This window comes from Scyliorhinus torazame, chromosome 1, assembly GCF_047496885.1.
Source record: "Scyliorhinus torazame isolate Kashiwa2021f chromosome 1, sScyTor2.1, whole genome shotgun sequence".
NCBI classification, from domain to species: Eukaryota; Metazoa; Chordata; class Chondrichthyes; order Carcharhiniformes; family Scyliorhinidae; genus Scyliorhinus; species Scyliorhinus torazame.
This window is the reverse complement of record NC_092707.1, coordinates 359,710,256-359,724,806: the sequence shown is the minus strand read 5'-3', so window position 1 is coordinate 359,724,806 and position 14,551 is coordinate 359,710,256. Positions and strand designations below refer to the sequence as shown.

General features: G+C 45.8%; 1 protein-coding gene across 1 annotated transcript; it reads left to right on the top strand.

Annotated features, from left to right (window-relative positions):
• The first annotated feature begins 7,825 nt into the window (after nt 1-7,825).
• On the top strand, nt 7,826-11,475 carry LOC140426274 (homeobox protein SIX3). The gene is made up of 2 exons (XM_072510834.1): nt 7,826-8,549; nt 10,344-11,475. The coding sequence occupies exons 1-2, from the start codon at nt 7,867-7,869 to the stop codon at nt 10,534-10,536; spliced, it is 876 nt and encodes a 291-aa protein (XP_072366935.1). The 5' UTR covers nt 7,826-7,866; the 3' UTR covers nt 10,537-11,475.
• Nucleotides 11,476-14,551: the final 3,076 nt, after the last annotated feature.

The following is a 14,551-nucleotide window of genomic DNA, read 5'->3' as shown; positions in this document are numbered from 1 at the left end:
GTTTCCTGACCCTGCTGTAACAGACTCAAACGTCAACACTTATCGTGCCCGACAGGTACTTGGCACTAAACTCGCATATGACAGCCATCATATGTTATTAGGTAAGTGAGAATGCTGTGCTTTCAGCAAATAATCTGAAGCTGCACACACTCAAACTTGTTGATCGTTTTGTTACTTCATATTCCAAGTCCATTGTCTATGTTGGTGTAAAGGGGATGGAAACTAGTCGGAGCTGAATGGGGAAGTGAATGCAATATCAGCATTATCAAACAGGAGCGGTAAGGTCGGTGATTACTAAACATGGCCTCAGGGTGAATAAACCAAACAAAACACCTGTAAATCGCACCCAATCCTGGGTGCAGAGCGATCCCAATCCCAACAATTACACTATGCAAAGAATCATCAACCTAGTTTTTTGACACGAGTTTGTTTGCCGTTACTGGAGTCACTGCGGCTGTTTTACAACTCACAAGGCGGCGGTTTAAAGAGCTGATTGTAATTCACATCTAGCAACATGTTGCGCCACGTTAGCACGGGCTACGTGGTGTATAGTTTGCGGTTAAATCACGTCTGCAGCGTGACAGGAGTAGTTTGCCCCCTCCTACAGCGCATTTGGTGACGGTTGATCAAATGAACAGTTCACCCCGAGCTCTTAACACACCGGGATAGGGAGCAGTAATTTACACGAGGGATGGAGTAGTAAGTTGACGCTGAGGTACTGTTGGTGTATAAAACAGAATATAGTTAGCTCCAGGCTTGTCATAATTCATCATCTAAATACTTGGCAACTATGTTCAATGAAACATGTAGTTTCAATAATCCACTGTGTTGTAGAAAAACACATAGTTCAATTCACATCAAGAACAATGGCAAGCGAAGCTATTTCCCCCCGCCGCCCCCCCCCCCCCCCCCCTCACAACCTGTCACTTTTTAACAGGCCAGTTCGCTATTCCAATCGCGGGTATTATTCACGATGGATTTGTGTGGCGTGTCTTCACACCTACATTGCTTATTTTCCCCCTGTGTGGGAATTGCGCGTGTGTGCGGAGTGGGGGGGGGGGGGGGGGGGGGTAAGTGGTGGAATTGAACCTGAGTTGAGGTGACTAGCAGTCAGCGGAGGGACCTCCTGGTGCTATCTTTTCCCGCGCAACGTTTATTTGACTTTTATGTAAAAGTTACCAGCCATTCGGCCCGGCCTCAATGCAGCAGAATTGTCCCAGCACCCTTTGAAAGTGATTCAGCCCGTGCGTCGGGAAAGAAATGGGAAAGTCTGGTGTTATGATTTTAATTCTATGCTGTCAGCCAGACTTTTGATTCCTAAATGGCATGTGTAACTAAACAATGGCTGTAACCATAACAATACAGCATTGTGACATCGATCTGCTCCTGTTCAAATAGTGGCAACAGCGAATTGATTGTTTGGTTCAGGAGGCCCTTTCCCTCCAGAATGCGGCGCAGGCTGAAGTTTAGTTTACCCAGTGAAACTTTCCCCTCCCACACCCCTCCGCAAAACGCTACAGTGGCACCCTCGCTAAAGGCGGTCTCCATTTCAGTCGCAAATGAATCTTTCCAGCAAAATAAATGACGAGGAAGTCGTCGGTTATAATAAATACCAATGAAGGGAACATAATGGGGGGAAAAAAGAGTTAAGTGACGAAGTGGCTTGTGGTCGGAAATGATGAGCTCCAGGCTCCCGCATTCCCACTGAATAAGTTTAATTTCCACTTCCACACGTGGCAGACGGGATGAGTGTGAGGTGGGGGGTTGGTTGCGGTGGCGATGGGGGGAGGGGGACAATCGGGTCAATTAATGGTTAAATCAAATATATTATTTTGTCAACTCAGCGGAAACGCGTGAATGTTACTTTGAGTAACTTCTGAAATGAATACAACATTGGCTTCTTGGAGAATAGTAGAAGATTAGACGCCTTCGGTGTAAAGAGATCCTCCTGTTTATCATTAGTTTATGAGTATTAGTATTCGCTGAAGTGGCGTGATAATCCCCCGACGGTAAAACCTTGCGCTTGACTGACTGGTCTATTGAGTGCAATGCGGGCGATGGAAATCAATGTATCTGCTGCAGGCCAGGCTAATGGATTAGAATTAGTCTATAGTGAAGAGTGTTCGATAGTATGGGGGATGGTGATTGCCGGACTGGCCTTCTATAGCTCCCGTTTATCTATAACAAGCTGTGCGTAATCCAAAAATAAAGTAATCATCGGCAGTGTGAAAAGTTCCGCTCGCCTTATTTTCCAACTGTAAGGAACTAGTTCTCACAAGCACCAGACCGCGGGGACGCCCAGCGAGTGAAACGGGAACTGATTTGGCAAATTGTCCTTTCATCGTCTGTCAGCGGCATTTGGAATAAAAGGACAATAAAATAAACCTTTTATCCTGGTCCCCGTCCTGCCTCGGGGGACCGCACTCTGCGTTTGTTTCAAATAATTTACTTTAAGATTTGAAAAGACTAATTGATTTTTAAGTGCTAACGCACTAGGGGTAATGGCACAATGCCACACGCCAAAAGCAAGCAATTGGCAATCGAAAGGTTACCTGAATTTGATAGCAATCGAGCGCTTTATTCGGGAGAAAGGACGATGGATATCTGCTTTGGGCAGCTCGGGGGAGTGATTATACAGAGGCAGTTAAGTCAACTTTTTTGTGTCTGACTAAAGCAGATTGAAATGTCAAGCCGACTGACCAATGAGCCATGAGAGCACCATATGATATTATATTCTGTTGAACTGAATTCCGTGTTTTTATTCCTGTAACTAATTCGTTTTGACACATGCACACATAACCGGGTAGCAGGAAGGCCGTTTTTCCCCTATCACCCCCCCCCTCCTCCTCCTCCCAACAACTTCACCTCCCACCCCCCCCCCCATCCCATTAGCAACGCCCTCCCTCCCAGCCCCGTACCCGCCAGCAGCTCCACACAACACAAACTGCTAGGTTTGCTGGGCTTTGTTCAATTCATTACAAGTAACGAGTTGACATAAGGTAAATCTATGGCAAAGCGCCATTATTTTCTTGTCTATAGAGCGACCTCATTAAATATCGCTAACAAGGCGTGTAAATCTCCTGATTGGACAGTTCTCTTGTAACACTCTGCCCCTGACAGGATGTGCACTTCAGAAAGGCCACAAGGAAAATGGCTGGCAAGACATTCCAAATGTCCCGACTAACAGAGCAGGAAGTTCCTGAGCAGACAGAGTGATACCTGTCCACTCCCTCACCACACATTCCCTAACCAAAGCTGAGATGGGGGAGCGAGCCGCCCCGTCCCAAGATTACTGCCCAAACTGCAAAGACCAAAGCGTTCTTTCTAACTATTCCACATCCCCCTGTTTACAAACGTAATCGTCAAGAAACGGCTATCAGTGTGTTAAATTTCAAAGCGTGTATGGGCCCGCAATAAGATGTTATTTTGCGCTTTCCTGAGAAATCGACTCATTCTTTCCAACCTGTTCGCTCAGTGGCTCAGGTCAGCGCAAGTATTATATTTGCAACGATGGCAAACTCTTGAATGACAAACTTGGCGAAGGTGGTCACAGTGTGGTGTTCACACACGCCCTTCACTGTGATGGGGTTGACAGGGAAACGGTCGGTCACGTTTGTACAGTTACAGCTCTGTACCCCTCTCCCCCCGCTTCACCCCAACTCGACAAGGACAACTTTCACATTGGAACTTCACACTCTCCTGTCATGAATTAAGGTTCAACCACGATCTGTTGAATCTTACCGAAGTGGGTTGGGGGAGTGAGAATTTATGCAGACTTCATAATTTAAAAACGTGCTCTAATTTATAGATCCCGCTCTTATGAACGCTGTGCTATTGACAGGACTAATGTTTAACTTTGACTACCTTCTGCGTTGTAAGCAATACAGAATGGCCGTCAGGTATTTAACTCGACAACTTGTTTCCCGGTTACACATAAGACGCAGCCTTGTGTCTTTGAAGATTCTCTAAATAAATGTTCAATAACGCTAGTTGATCAGGCACGGCAATACTTCTTACCGTTAATATATACTTAAGTTGAGGCACAATCGTCTGTGGCATATTTGAACTATATTGATATTGCTTTTTAGAGGAATTAGAATGTCCCATTGTTGTTTCCAATTTCATTTCAAATTGTTATTGCCTGTGATCGAGTTATTATTTGACTGCTGGTTTTCAAACCTCCCAAAGTGCAAACCCGACCCGGATTCATCTGTGAAAACATCGCCCTAAAGAGGGACCCGGTAGTGTTAAGTCCAAACCTATGTAAACCATTGCTTGCAACCGAATAGTACACGGGCAGTTAATTCCAACACTTAACCCACCATGCAGTTAATTCGTATGGAACAGGTACAATATTATCATGATTGCAAGCAAAACTAAATAAAAATCATGCACACAATTCGCCCCGGCATCGGGGGCGAAGGACAGACTGTGCTGACAATGGGACTGTTTGAATATAGCGTCAAGGAACAGAGGCCCAGCGGAGCTCACATTTAAGCAGGCACCTGCAAGAGACAAGGTCAACGCAGGAGGAAAGACCGGAGGAAACAGTAGCAGAGGATACAAAACAAATTGGAAATTTCACAAGTAAACGTCAAACAAAACTGAACAAAAGCCGCAAGTAAACGGTCGAAACGTATTTGCTACACCGATCCGGACAGACGTGACAATACCCCAAGAAATAATATAGTGAATAAACCACCTTACAGGAGGCAACTAAAAAGTCTCCGAAGGCAAGTCTCGGATCAGTGAAAGGGACAGGGTAGAATCAATTCAACCGTCGCAGGTTCATTAACGGGCGACACATTGCAAGTCCGACTGAATTATTTTGTCTCGCAAAGGTCTCACTTGGTACCTATGGGTTCAAATTTGTGTTGAGATACCCGCACACGTGCGGTGCTGGGAATACTGTACAAACTTTGGCGCTGGGTCAAGCCAGGCTGCACTGTAACCTTCCACTTAAACCCTCTTCATCCGAAAACCGCTTCGCCACTGCTCACAACTGCACTTTAATGAGACGGTGATGCAAAGTGCAGAGCGGGCTAGGTCACACCAGCGGAAATTCCCCCCAATAAAACAGAAACTTACAGCAGCCTGAAGCGCTCCTCCGGGAGGGGGGGGGGGGGGGGGCGGCTGCACCTTTTCACCGCTGGTAAATACCTTTCCCGATGCTACTTTCACGCTTTATTTTGTAGAATTGCAGCGTTCCTTAATAGTTGTGATTTCTGATGTTGTTGTCGCTTCTTTTCTTATTTTCCTTTTTTTTTGGGGGGGGGGGGAGGCGGGGTGGTGGGTTGTGTGTGTTTGGGGGGGGGTGGGTTGCAGGGGTAGGACGATACAGTTGCGTGAGCCGGACGGGGCTCAGAGGTTTGAATTAAGCCGTTTCATTGACGGCCTCTGGTACAAACAGGAGCGGCCAGCTGCCGTCATTAAAAAGCCATTTACACCCTGTACTCACACAAAGATTGGGCGAATAATTATGTGCTTGTAGCTTTACTATGTGAATGTGCCTCGAGTGGGCTGCGATAACCATGTACATCCTTGTTTTTTCTTCCTCGCACCTGCATATGTACATACTCTATAGGCATATCCATATATATCATAGATATATATGTAGAGAGAAAATTATATGACGCATTTTCACCTTGTTTCTTTTAATAACTAAAAAAGTAAATTGGAACCACCTACCCTTTAAAATCCATTCCTGTCCATATACATTGACGTTTGCCCGTGGGACTGCAGGGGACACTTTACAACCCAATCCTTCTGCTTTTTGAAAAGTGCTCCTCAGAGTGGAAAAATCTGAAGCTTCCTCCTGAAAAGGAAACAATAAAAGCCAAATGATTGTCCAAATGCAGATTGCGGTCGGACCGCACAGGGTTAATCTATAGGGAGACTCATTCAACATTTTCGAAACATTTCCTAAACATTCTTTTTCTTCCACCCTCCCCCCTTTTGTTTTGTGAAGCAATGAAGGAAAATTAAAGTGATTAGAAGAGAGGACAGATTATGCTGCTCCCAAGCTCGCCCTCTCCTCTTGTGTTTTGTCTGAATGAAACAATTTAGGGCATTTAAATGGGCGTAGATGATACTTTTTAATAGAAATCTGCAGCGAATGTGTAATACAGCATCGCCGTTTCCAGTTGAACAACCTTCGCAACTGGACCTATTCATGTGACACTTGGCATTACTTCATGCGGAGTGCGCTATGACAGGAGCGCAAACAGTTTCGAGTCCACTAAAAGGACCCACACCACCCATTAGTGTTATTATCTTTGTGCAAAGGCAAATTCGCTCTCTGTTTCCCTTTTTATTTTAATTGCAATATCTTTTTTCACCGGGGGCTTTTGGAACAGCAGATCGGGCTCATAAACCGTACCCCTCGCGTTTCTTTTCCAATCTGCATTGGAATGTGGAAGAGAGCAACAACAACAAAAAAAAAAGTTTTGAATTCCTCAATGATTTTTCCCCCCGTAGAAGTACGGCTTAGGATAATTATTTCAGCTTTATTGAGGGCAGATTAGTTGAAGCCTGCATGCTGCGTTTCAATACGCGTTGTACAATCCGGTACAATGTCCGTATTGTTCGCTACTGTGTGTGAACCCATTCAAAATATACACTTTTTAACACCAACCAAAGTCGTGTCTAAATATACACAGTAAGGCTGGGAAGACATCCATGACCCGTACAAATCTTTGTAAATCACACTTCCATAGTTACAGAAGCCAAACAAAAGAGCCACCAGCCCAATATGCAGATTAAAACCTTCTTAAAGACAAACATACCTAATGGTAGAATATAGTTGCACATTAGCAACGGCCAGTAGAACTCCCAGCGCCAGAACCGATGGAATAAATAGCAGTGAAAACACAGGGCGTGATTCCAGCAACTTTGATGCAATGGTTCAAAATGAAAGCCTACTTTTTCTTAAATCTACAGCATATAACTTCTACCTGCACCCCCCCCCCCCCCCCCCCCCCCATCCACCTTATCTGCGCAAAATCCTTAAGTCAAACTGCAATGATCTACAGCCCGTGCCATGTCAATGTACAGTATTATCGTGGCACGCTGCATTTAAAACTGGCTTCGGCTTGGCAATTAAGCTATTAATTAAAAAAGGGTTAGGAACACGCAGAAAACACAGCGTTGAAAGCAGATTTTTTAAAAAAAATGTTCCTTTCCAAACATAGGGACGACATGAATATGGGTCTAATCCCCCCCCCCCCCTCTTTAATTCCTCGGCCCTATGAATGCTCATACCGGCAGAATGAAGTAGAAAACTACGTGCAAGTCATGTGTGAACTCTCTCTCGCTTGAGGAGCCCTCGATCCCAACGTGTTTTCGAGGCTCTCTCATTTCTCCCCTCGCCCGATCTTCCAGCCGGAACCAGGGCTCGTTAAGATCGCGGCCGCCTACACCCCCCCCACCCCCCCCACCCCCGTGCCTGGAAATTTCTGTGGGGGGTGCATCCAGCGCCACTCTCTGCGCCCAGGGCCCGCCCGCAACATTTGAACTTTTCCCAGAGGTAGGTGGGCGATGCCGGGATGTGTTGCAGAGAACCCCCCGCGCCAGCCCCGCAGTGGTGAGAGCCCATACGTTCCGCTGGGTGATTGGCACGTTTGACAGTGATTGACAGCGGCGTCATGGCAACCGCACAACGACACCGCCAAGACCAATAGAAAAAGCCAAAGAAGAAATCAGCGCTGCACACAGTATTTTGGGCATATAATATGAGGGAGTGTGACATTAGTGGATTTGGTTGCATCTGACCGGTTTTGTGTTGTGCTGTGAGTTAGGGACGGGGCGGGGGGGAGGGGGGTTGGGTGGGTTTTTTTTAACCTTGGTTTTAAATGGTCAGGTTGGTCCATGGTGTTCAGGTCCCAGTTGGAGGTGTACAGCGCCCTTTCCCTGCTGCCAAACTCGGCCGAGCGCGCTTTCTTCCTCTTAGCCAACTGCCGAGCCCAAGACGAGTTGTCAATGTTCCAGCTACCGACCATCAACTTCACCCCGGAGCAAGTGGCCAGCGTGTGCGAGACGCTGGAGGAGACGGGCGACATCGAGAGGCTGGGACGCTTCCTGTGGTCTTTACCTGTGGCGCCGGGGGCATGCGAGGCCATCAACAAGCACGAGTCCATCCTGCGGGCCAGGGCGGTGGTGGCCTTCCACACGGGCAACTTCCGAGACTTGTACCACATCCTGGAGAACCACAAGTTCACCAAGGAGTCGCACGGCAAGCTGCAGGCCATGTGGCTGGAGGCTCACTACCAGGAGGCCGAGAAGCTGAGGGGTCGGCCCCTGGGGCCGGTGGACAAGTACCGCGTCCGCAAGAAGTTCCCCTTGCCCCGCACGATCTGGGACGGCGAACAGAAGACCCATTGTTTCAAGGAGCGGACACGCAGCTTGTTGCGGGAGTGGTATCTGCAGGACCCCTACCCCAACCCTTCCAAAAAAAGGGAATTGGCCCAGGCGACCGGCCTGACCCCGACGCAAGTGGGCAACTGGTTCAAAAACCGCCGGCAGAGAGACAGAGCGGCGGCCGCCAAAAACAGGTTGGTGCTGCTCTTCCGGGACACCCGTCTGCAATCCACCCCAAAAAATGTCACAGGCAGATGAAGGGTCCCTTTAAATGGCAGTGAATAAAGGCACCGGAGAAATGTTGCTTTTTAAAAAAAGTCGCGACTGCCCATTTATTGCGATGAATAACCCTCCCGTGGGCTCAGCCCCCGAGTTAGCGGCTGAAGCAAAAAACGAAATCTCCTTGTTCGGCGCTGAACACAATTTGAGAGTAGTAATCCCAATTGACAAGAAGTTATTGCAGGGTTTTAGTCGTTTTCAAAATATAAATATAATGCTCTTACCTTGTGTATAAAGAGGATCCCAACTAACTCCCCCATGACCCGGGTTTAACAGCAAAAAAGGTCTTTAAAAAACCCCAGCAATTACAATTGTATGAAAATTAAAGCGGTTAGAAACTTTTGCAAAATAATACTTATTTCAATCGGTGCTGCCACTAAAAGAGGCCCGTAATTAGTTGTAAAATTTACAGTAAACAATTAAAACCGAGTGACATTATTGGCGCACAGTGAAATCTGACACGGTGTAAATATCTGGACAAAATTAGGCATAAATCAGTGAAATGTTATTTTGATACAGGGACAGGTTTGGAGTTTCTCGACTGGTGTCAATGGGCAAGTAACAACACCCCATTGGATCTGCGGTTGTGAAGTTAAGATCAGGAGGAATGAAACTATCAGAGGGGGCGCGGGCTCCGTAACTTCAGGGAGAATGTAGTCATTTCCAACTGAAATAAACGGATGTACAGACTACCGATGACTTACTCTCCAAACTAAAGTAAACACGTTTGAATCGGAATAAATGAAAGGATGAGTAGGCGGCTGGTTGGAAAGTATAAAAACACGGTGTATGTTACATGAGAAATCCCACACTAGGTACATTGCCAGACCAGTCAAGCACAATGGGAGCCCTTGTATATTTTGGGATTATTAGACTGAAATAGACATACCAGTGGGACGTTAATACTACTTTCCGCTTCGTAAAAGTTATTGGGAGCTGATCGTCGATATTTAAAACATATTAACTCTTCCAGGGCGACAATGAAGGCACACTTGGCGGGCATTCCCACCCAATCCAGGACATTATTTGCTTTGCAGGCGAGAGCAATACCTTCCTTATCCAAAATAAACACACCATGTTTTACTCGAAGTCCTCCTAAATATTGCAGGTTGACACTGGAGATATTAATCAGATTGCCGCTTGAACACGGGGATTGGGGCACAAACTGAGAGAAGGTTTTAGCAAACGGCTTGCAAAATATAAAAAATAAACACCCAGAAGGCCGCATTTCAACTTATCTTGGGAGGGGACCGGGGGCGACTCTTACCCCGAGGCAGCGACACAATGAAAAGCAGACTAAACTTTAACACGCGCGACAGCGCAATTGTTTTGAGCCAATTTGGTCCGATTTTGAACATTATGCCAGGGGAAAGTGAAACATTGCAGCCTGGTAACAATTCAGCGGATGTGTGTGTTAGCTTCTAGCAAATTTAAAACCATGGGATTTTGGCTGTAATATTGAACAAAAAAGCAAACAAATAATTAGTGAATATGAAGCATCCGGGGGAATATCGTTTCCCCAAGATGCCGTGCATTGAAAGATATGTTGCGTTTTGCTTTGGTAGCAACACCGGGTTTAAAATGAGTCTCAATAACTTAATGGTTTGGGCTGCTTTGTTCTTTTGACAAATATGGAATCGGTGAGCAACATTTACTGATTTGAACATCTTATTTGTTTCCCCCTCCCCCTCCTTGTTTGTGTCGGACAGGCTGCAGCACCAGGCAGTGGGGCAGAGCGGGGGTTGTACACTATCCGAGCCGGGCTGTCCTCCGCACAGCGCGGCGGAGTCCCCGTCCACAGCCGCTAGCCCGACCACCAGCGTGTCGAGCCTGACAGAGAGAGCCGAGACAGCCACGTCCATCTTATCGGTAACCTCTAGCGACAGTGAGTGTGATGTATGATACACACAGAACACAAAAACAAACAAACAAAACTCTTGGTACATTCACAAAAGGAATGTGGACCTAAAACAACAACAAAAAAGACATTTAATGAACATTTTTGAGGGGAAAAAAAGAAAGAGAAATCAAAAACGCATTCGAGAAGGAAAGAAAAGTGACAGTTAAACAAAAAGAAAAGAGAGAAATCTCTCGGACAAGCACGTCTGTCTGATCCAGCGCTTTCCATGGAGGCACCGACTTGCATGATGTATTTTATATCTGGTTACATTAATATTTTTTACAAGGAACTACGGTGACGAGGGAATGAGAGAATCTGTGTCGCCTTTGTTGCTCTCTGATAGTCCGAGTGTTGGTCAGGCCCCCGAATCCAGGCTGTAAATCGTTTTTCTGTTCCGCAGACAATCATTTTTCGTAAGCACCTTTTTCTACACTTCTGTTGCTGCCTGTGTGGGTCCTGGTTTTATGTGGAAGAATAGTTATGACTGTAACAGATTTTTATTTTTATTTCAAAATTTTATATGAATTATGTATATCTAATGACGCGATCATTCTCCCAGTTTGTAATATATGTGTAGAGATGCCTGTATCTGATGTTGCTCTTTCCCCCCCCCCACCGCCACCGCCACCCCTCTCTTTCTTTCTGTCACTCTCGATCACAGACTCCGTGTTCCTGCATATTGTGTCAAATGTCTGTCGAAAGTAACTACGTTCTTAAGAAAGTGGGGAGGGCGGGGGGGTGATGTCCAACTCGACAAATCTAGTGCGATGTAATTTTATGCAAAGTGCTATTTTGAGTATCTTCAGCAAGTTCGAAGTTCTATTATCTCTCCCGAATCTCTGTAGGGCGCTTACTAGGTCACTGTGTCTTTAACTGTGTGTTTATCTATATGTAAAAAAAAACCCTTTCTAAATCAAAATATAGTATTCCGTTTTCTTATACCTGCTGGCTTTATTGTGTCTTTCTCTGCGAAGTTACTGTGACTGGTTCAACATACTTGTGCCCAGGGAGTATAACGCGAGGTGTTCACGGGAAATGAATGGAGGGGGGAAACGCATTATTTTTTCATTACGGATTTTGAACAAAGAAAAAGGAAATAATTTGAAAATGTTAGCCAAATCTGTCACACATTTCGAAAGGGGATTCAATGAGCAGGCACAAAGTGCGACTTGCGTTTTACTCAAGTCGGTTATTTCACACTAGTCACCACGTTGTGATGAATATGTTTGTAGCGAGTGATATCGACTAATTGTACAAGAAATTGGGGTTTGAGACACTAACGTCCTCCCATTTATGGCGGCAAATGAAAAGAGTAAATACAGAGACTCGCCATTTAATCAGCTAATCATATTACAGCTCCTCCCCGTGAATCTTAAGTTCATTGTGAAGTGCTGAAAGAAGTCTTTATTTGCATGACTAACAGTCTACCGCCAGCACCTTTGCACTAATGTCGTTCATTGCCCCGGGCTGTTAATTCAGGCGTGAATTAAAAATAGAACTGAGCCCTGAACTTGTTTTCACTTGTGAAGTTTTTGAAATCTATCCCTGTGTGCTTTGGATAACGATTTGAGAAAATCCCTGACGAGGTTCTCTGGCAACTAAAACGAAATTTAAATGAGAGGCAAGCGCCAAACTACAGGAAGCAGTAAACGATTGGGGAATCTCTCTCTCTCCCCCCCCCCCCCCCCCCCCAAGCCAAACACACACACACTTTCTTTGAGGTCTAAACACTGATAGAAATATCTTATGTACGCAATGATAAAATGTCAGTAAATCGAACTAAAATACAGACACAGAAGCTCTTTTTAGAGGGGAAAGGATTGCAACACGAATGTGCTCTGCAAACTTCTACCAATCTTTATTTGGGGCGAGTTGTGTTTTCTCGCCCCGGGGAAGCGTGGCTGTTGTACATCCCTGTTTTCCCCGCGTGGCAATAAGAACAATTAGCATTCGTGTTTACTCTTAGAATTGGACTGGAAACAAGAGCCTCGATAAGCGATTGTTTCTTCCCCCCCCCCCCCCCCCCCCCATGTTTAACGCGTTCACTCCAGCCTTGACAGCAATGTGTTGTTTCGCTGGGCGCTGCCTGGTAATTGAATCTTTTTGAACTGTTGCTTTTGTGCGGTGGATAGAATCATTTCTACAGGAGCATTTCTATTTCTAGCGGAGTTTCTATTGACACCCCCTCCCTCCCCAGCCGGGTGGGCAAAGCAGCGAACCAGTTGAAACGAGGATTTGTCTTTGTTTTGAGCCAATGATTCATTTTGCGTGTGTTAAAGTTTTGGGATTTTCTTACCCTAATTGCGGGCTGAATTATTTTGCAATTTGTTTTGGAACACAACGCAGTATAATGACCGAAGAATTGCAAGTTGAGTTTTTTTTTAAAAAAGCGTTTGGGTAACCTAAGCCAAACGGGTCAAGTGTGCCGGAAATAGCTGTAAACTATGTAAACTGGAATAGAGATAGATGCATTCCTTCAACCGCTGCACCGCGCGTGACAACACTTGGTTTGGGCCAAGTCTTGTTGCTTGCAAAAAGGTTTTGCAGTTGTGCAGATGTGAACACCGTCCGCCTTGGAAATGCAATTTTGGTGGGAGGTTTGAATGAAGCAGCGGGGGTAGTTTAGTGTCTGGGTTGGAGACACTGCACCTCGCCCAAGGGTGGGGGGATGGGGAAGGAAGGACATGCAGAAATGTCTGGGTCTTCCGTAGAGAGAGAGAGAGAGGGATTGAGAGAGGAAGGTGCGGATCAGGAAAGTTACTGGGGTGAGCTGTCTTGCAGGAAGGAAGGAGCATTTGGGGGGCTCCGCGGAGAGGCGGCGAGCATGCGCCTTCCCAGCGTGTTACTTTCAAAGAGTGAAGCTGAGCTCAGCTGCCAGAACAAATCGTGTCAGGCGAGGAGAGATAACATGCACTTATTAGTGAAATCTCCTTGAAATAATGGTTTGTAGCTTTAAAGTGGCAGCGCTGGCAATATATGCCTTTCTACTGAAACAGACTCAATAGAAATTTTGGGACGTTTTATTTCAGAAATTGGCATTTTGATAGATGAAACCTACTGATTCGGGGATTGTTTTGTTCTTGGCTAGTGGATTGAGAGGCAAATCTATGAAAATCTGAATTGAAGCTTTCTGACTCACTAAGTCCTCCTGACGCCGGCAAGATATGGCCTATCACAAGCAAAAAGCCAAGACAGCTTACCTCTGGTTCGCCATAGAACGATTCTTATCGATGGGTCTTCTTCAGACCTCCATTAGTTTATTATCCATGACAAGCCTAGCTGTTTATTAAGATGAAATTAATCTAAAGCCGATGAGCATTTACTCATCAATGCTCCAGCCTTCGGCGCGCGATACAAGTCAAACAGATGGCATGGGTTGTATTTGACTTTGATATTCCACTCTTTGCTAATATGGCCAAATGCACCGAATTACACAGGAAGCAGATTCAGGCCATTACAGCTGCTATCTATCTGCATCCAAGTACATGGATTGGGCCATGAAATCGTAACATTTGATATGCTATTAAAACGATGTCTCAAAAAAGATTGCAAGGTGGACATTCCCTATGTGGACGAGAGCGCGCTTTACTCGGGGTTTGATTGCAACTTCTCCAGTTTTGGTCCACACCAAGTAACACACGCACAGGCCAACGCAGGGCCATGATTAATGTCAAGCAGCTTTATGCACACACATTATTTCGCTGTTCAGCAACTAATGGTCTTCATGATCACATCAATTAATGGGACATTAATTTATTTACTCAAGTTTGAATTCAGACAGGCTGCAATCGGGAAAAGAAAGAGTGGGGCGCTGGACGTGGCCTATTCTGATCTTGCACTAATTTGGCGGTTTAGCAGAACAGAAGTTTCCACCCCACCCCTCCATTCGTGTGTATCCATGCAGTTCTGTCACCAGCCCTGTGCTGCATTCGGATTGAATTGGGGGGGGGGGGGGGGCATTCCAAAGGTGGGACATAGTCAAACAACTTTGCCCTAAAACAACACCTCAGACTCCCA

Coding starts and splice junctions, on each gene's coding strand:
- LOC140426274 (XM_072510834.1), top strand. CDS start 7,867: ATGGTGTTCAGGTCCCAGTTGGAGGTGTACAGCGCCCTTTCCCTGCTG. Junction 8,550..10,343: donor GCGGCGGCCGCCAAAAACAG/GTTGGTGCTGCT, acceptor TGTGTCGGACAG/GCTGCAGCACCAGGCAGTGG.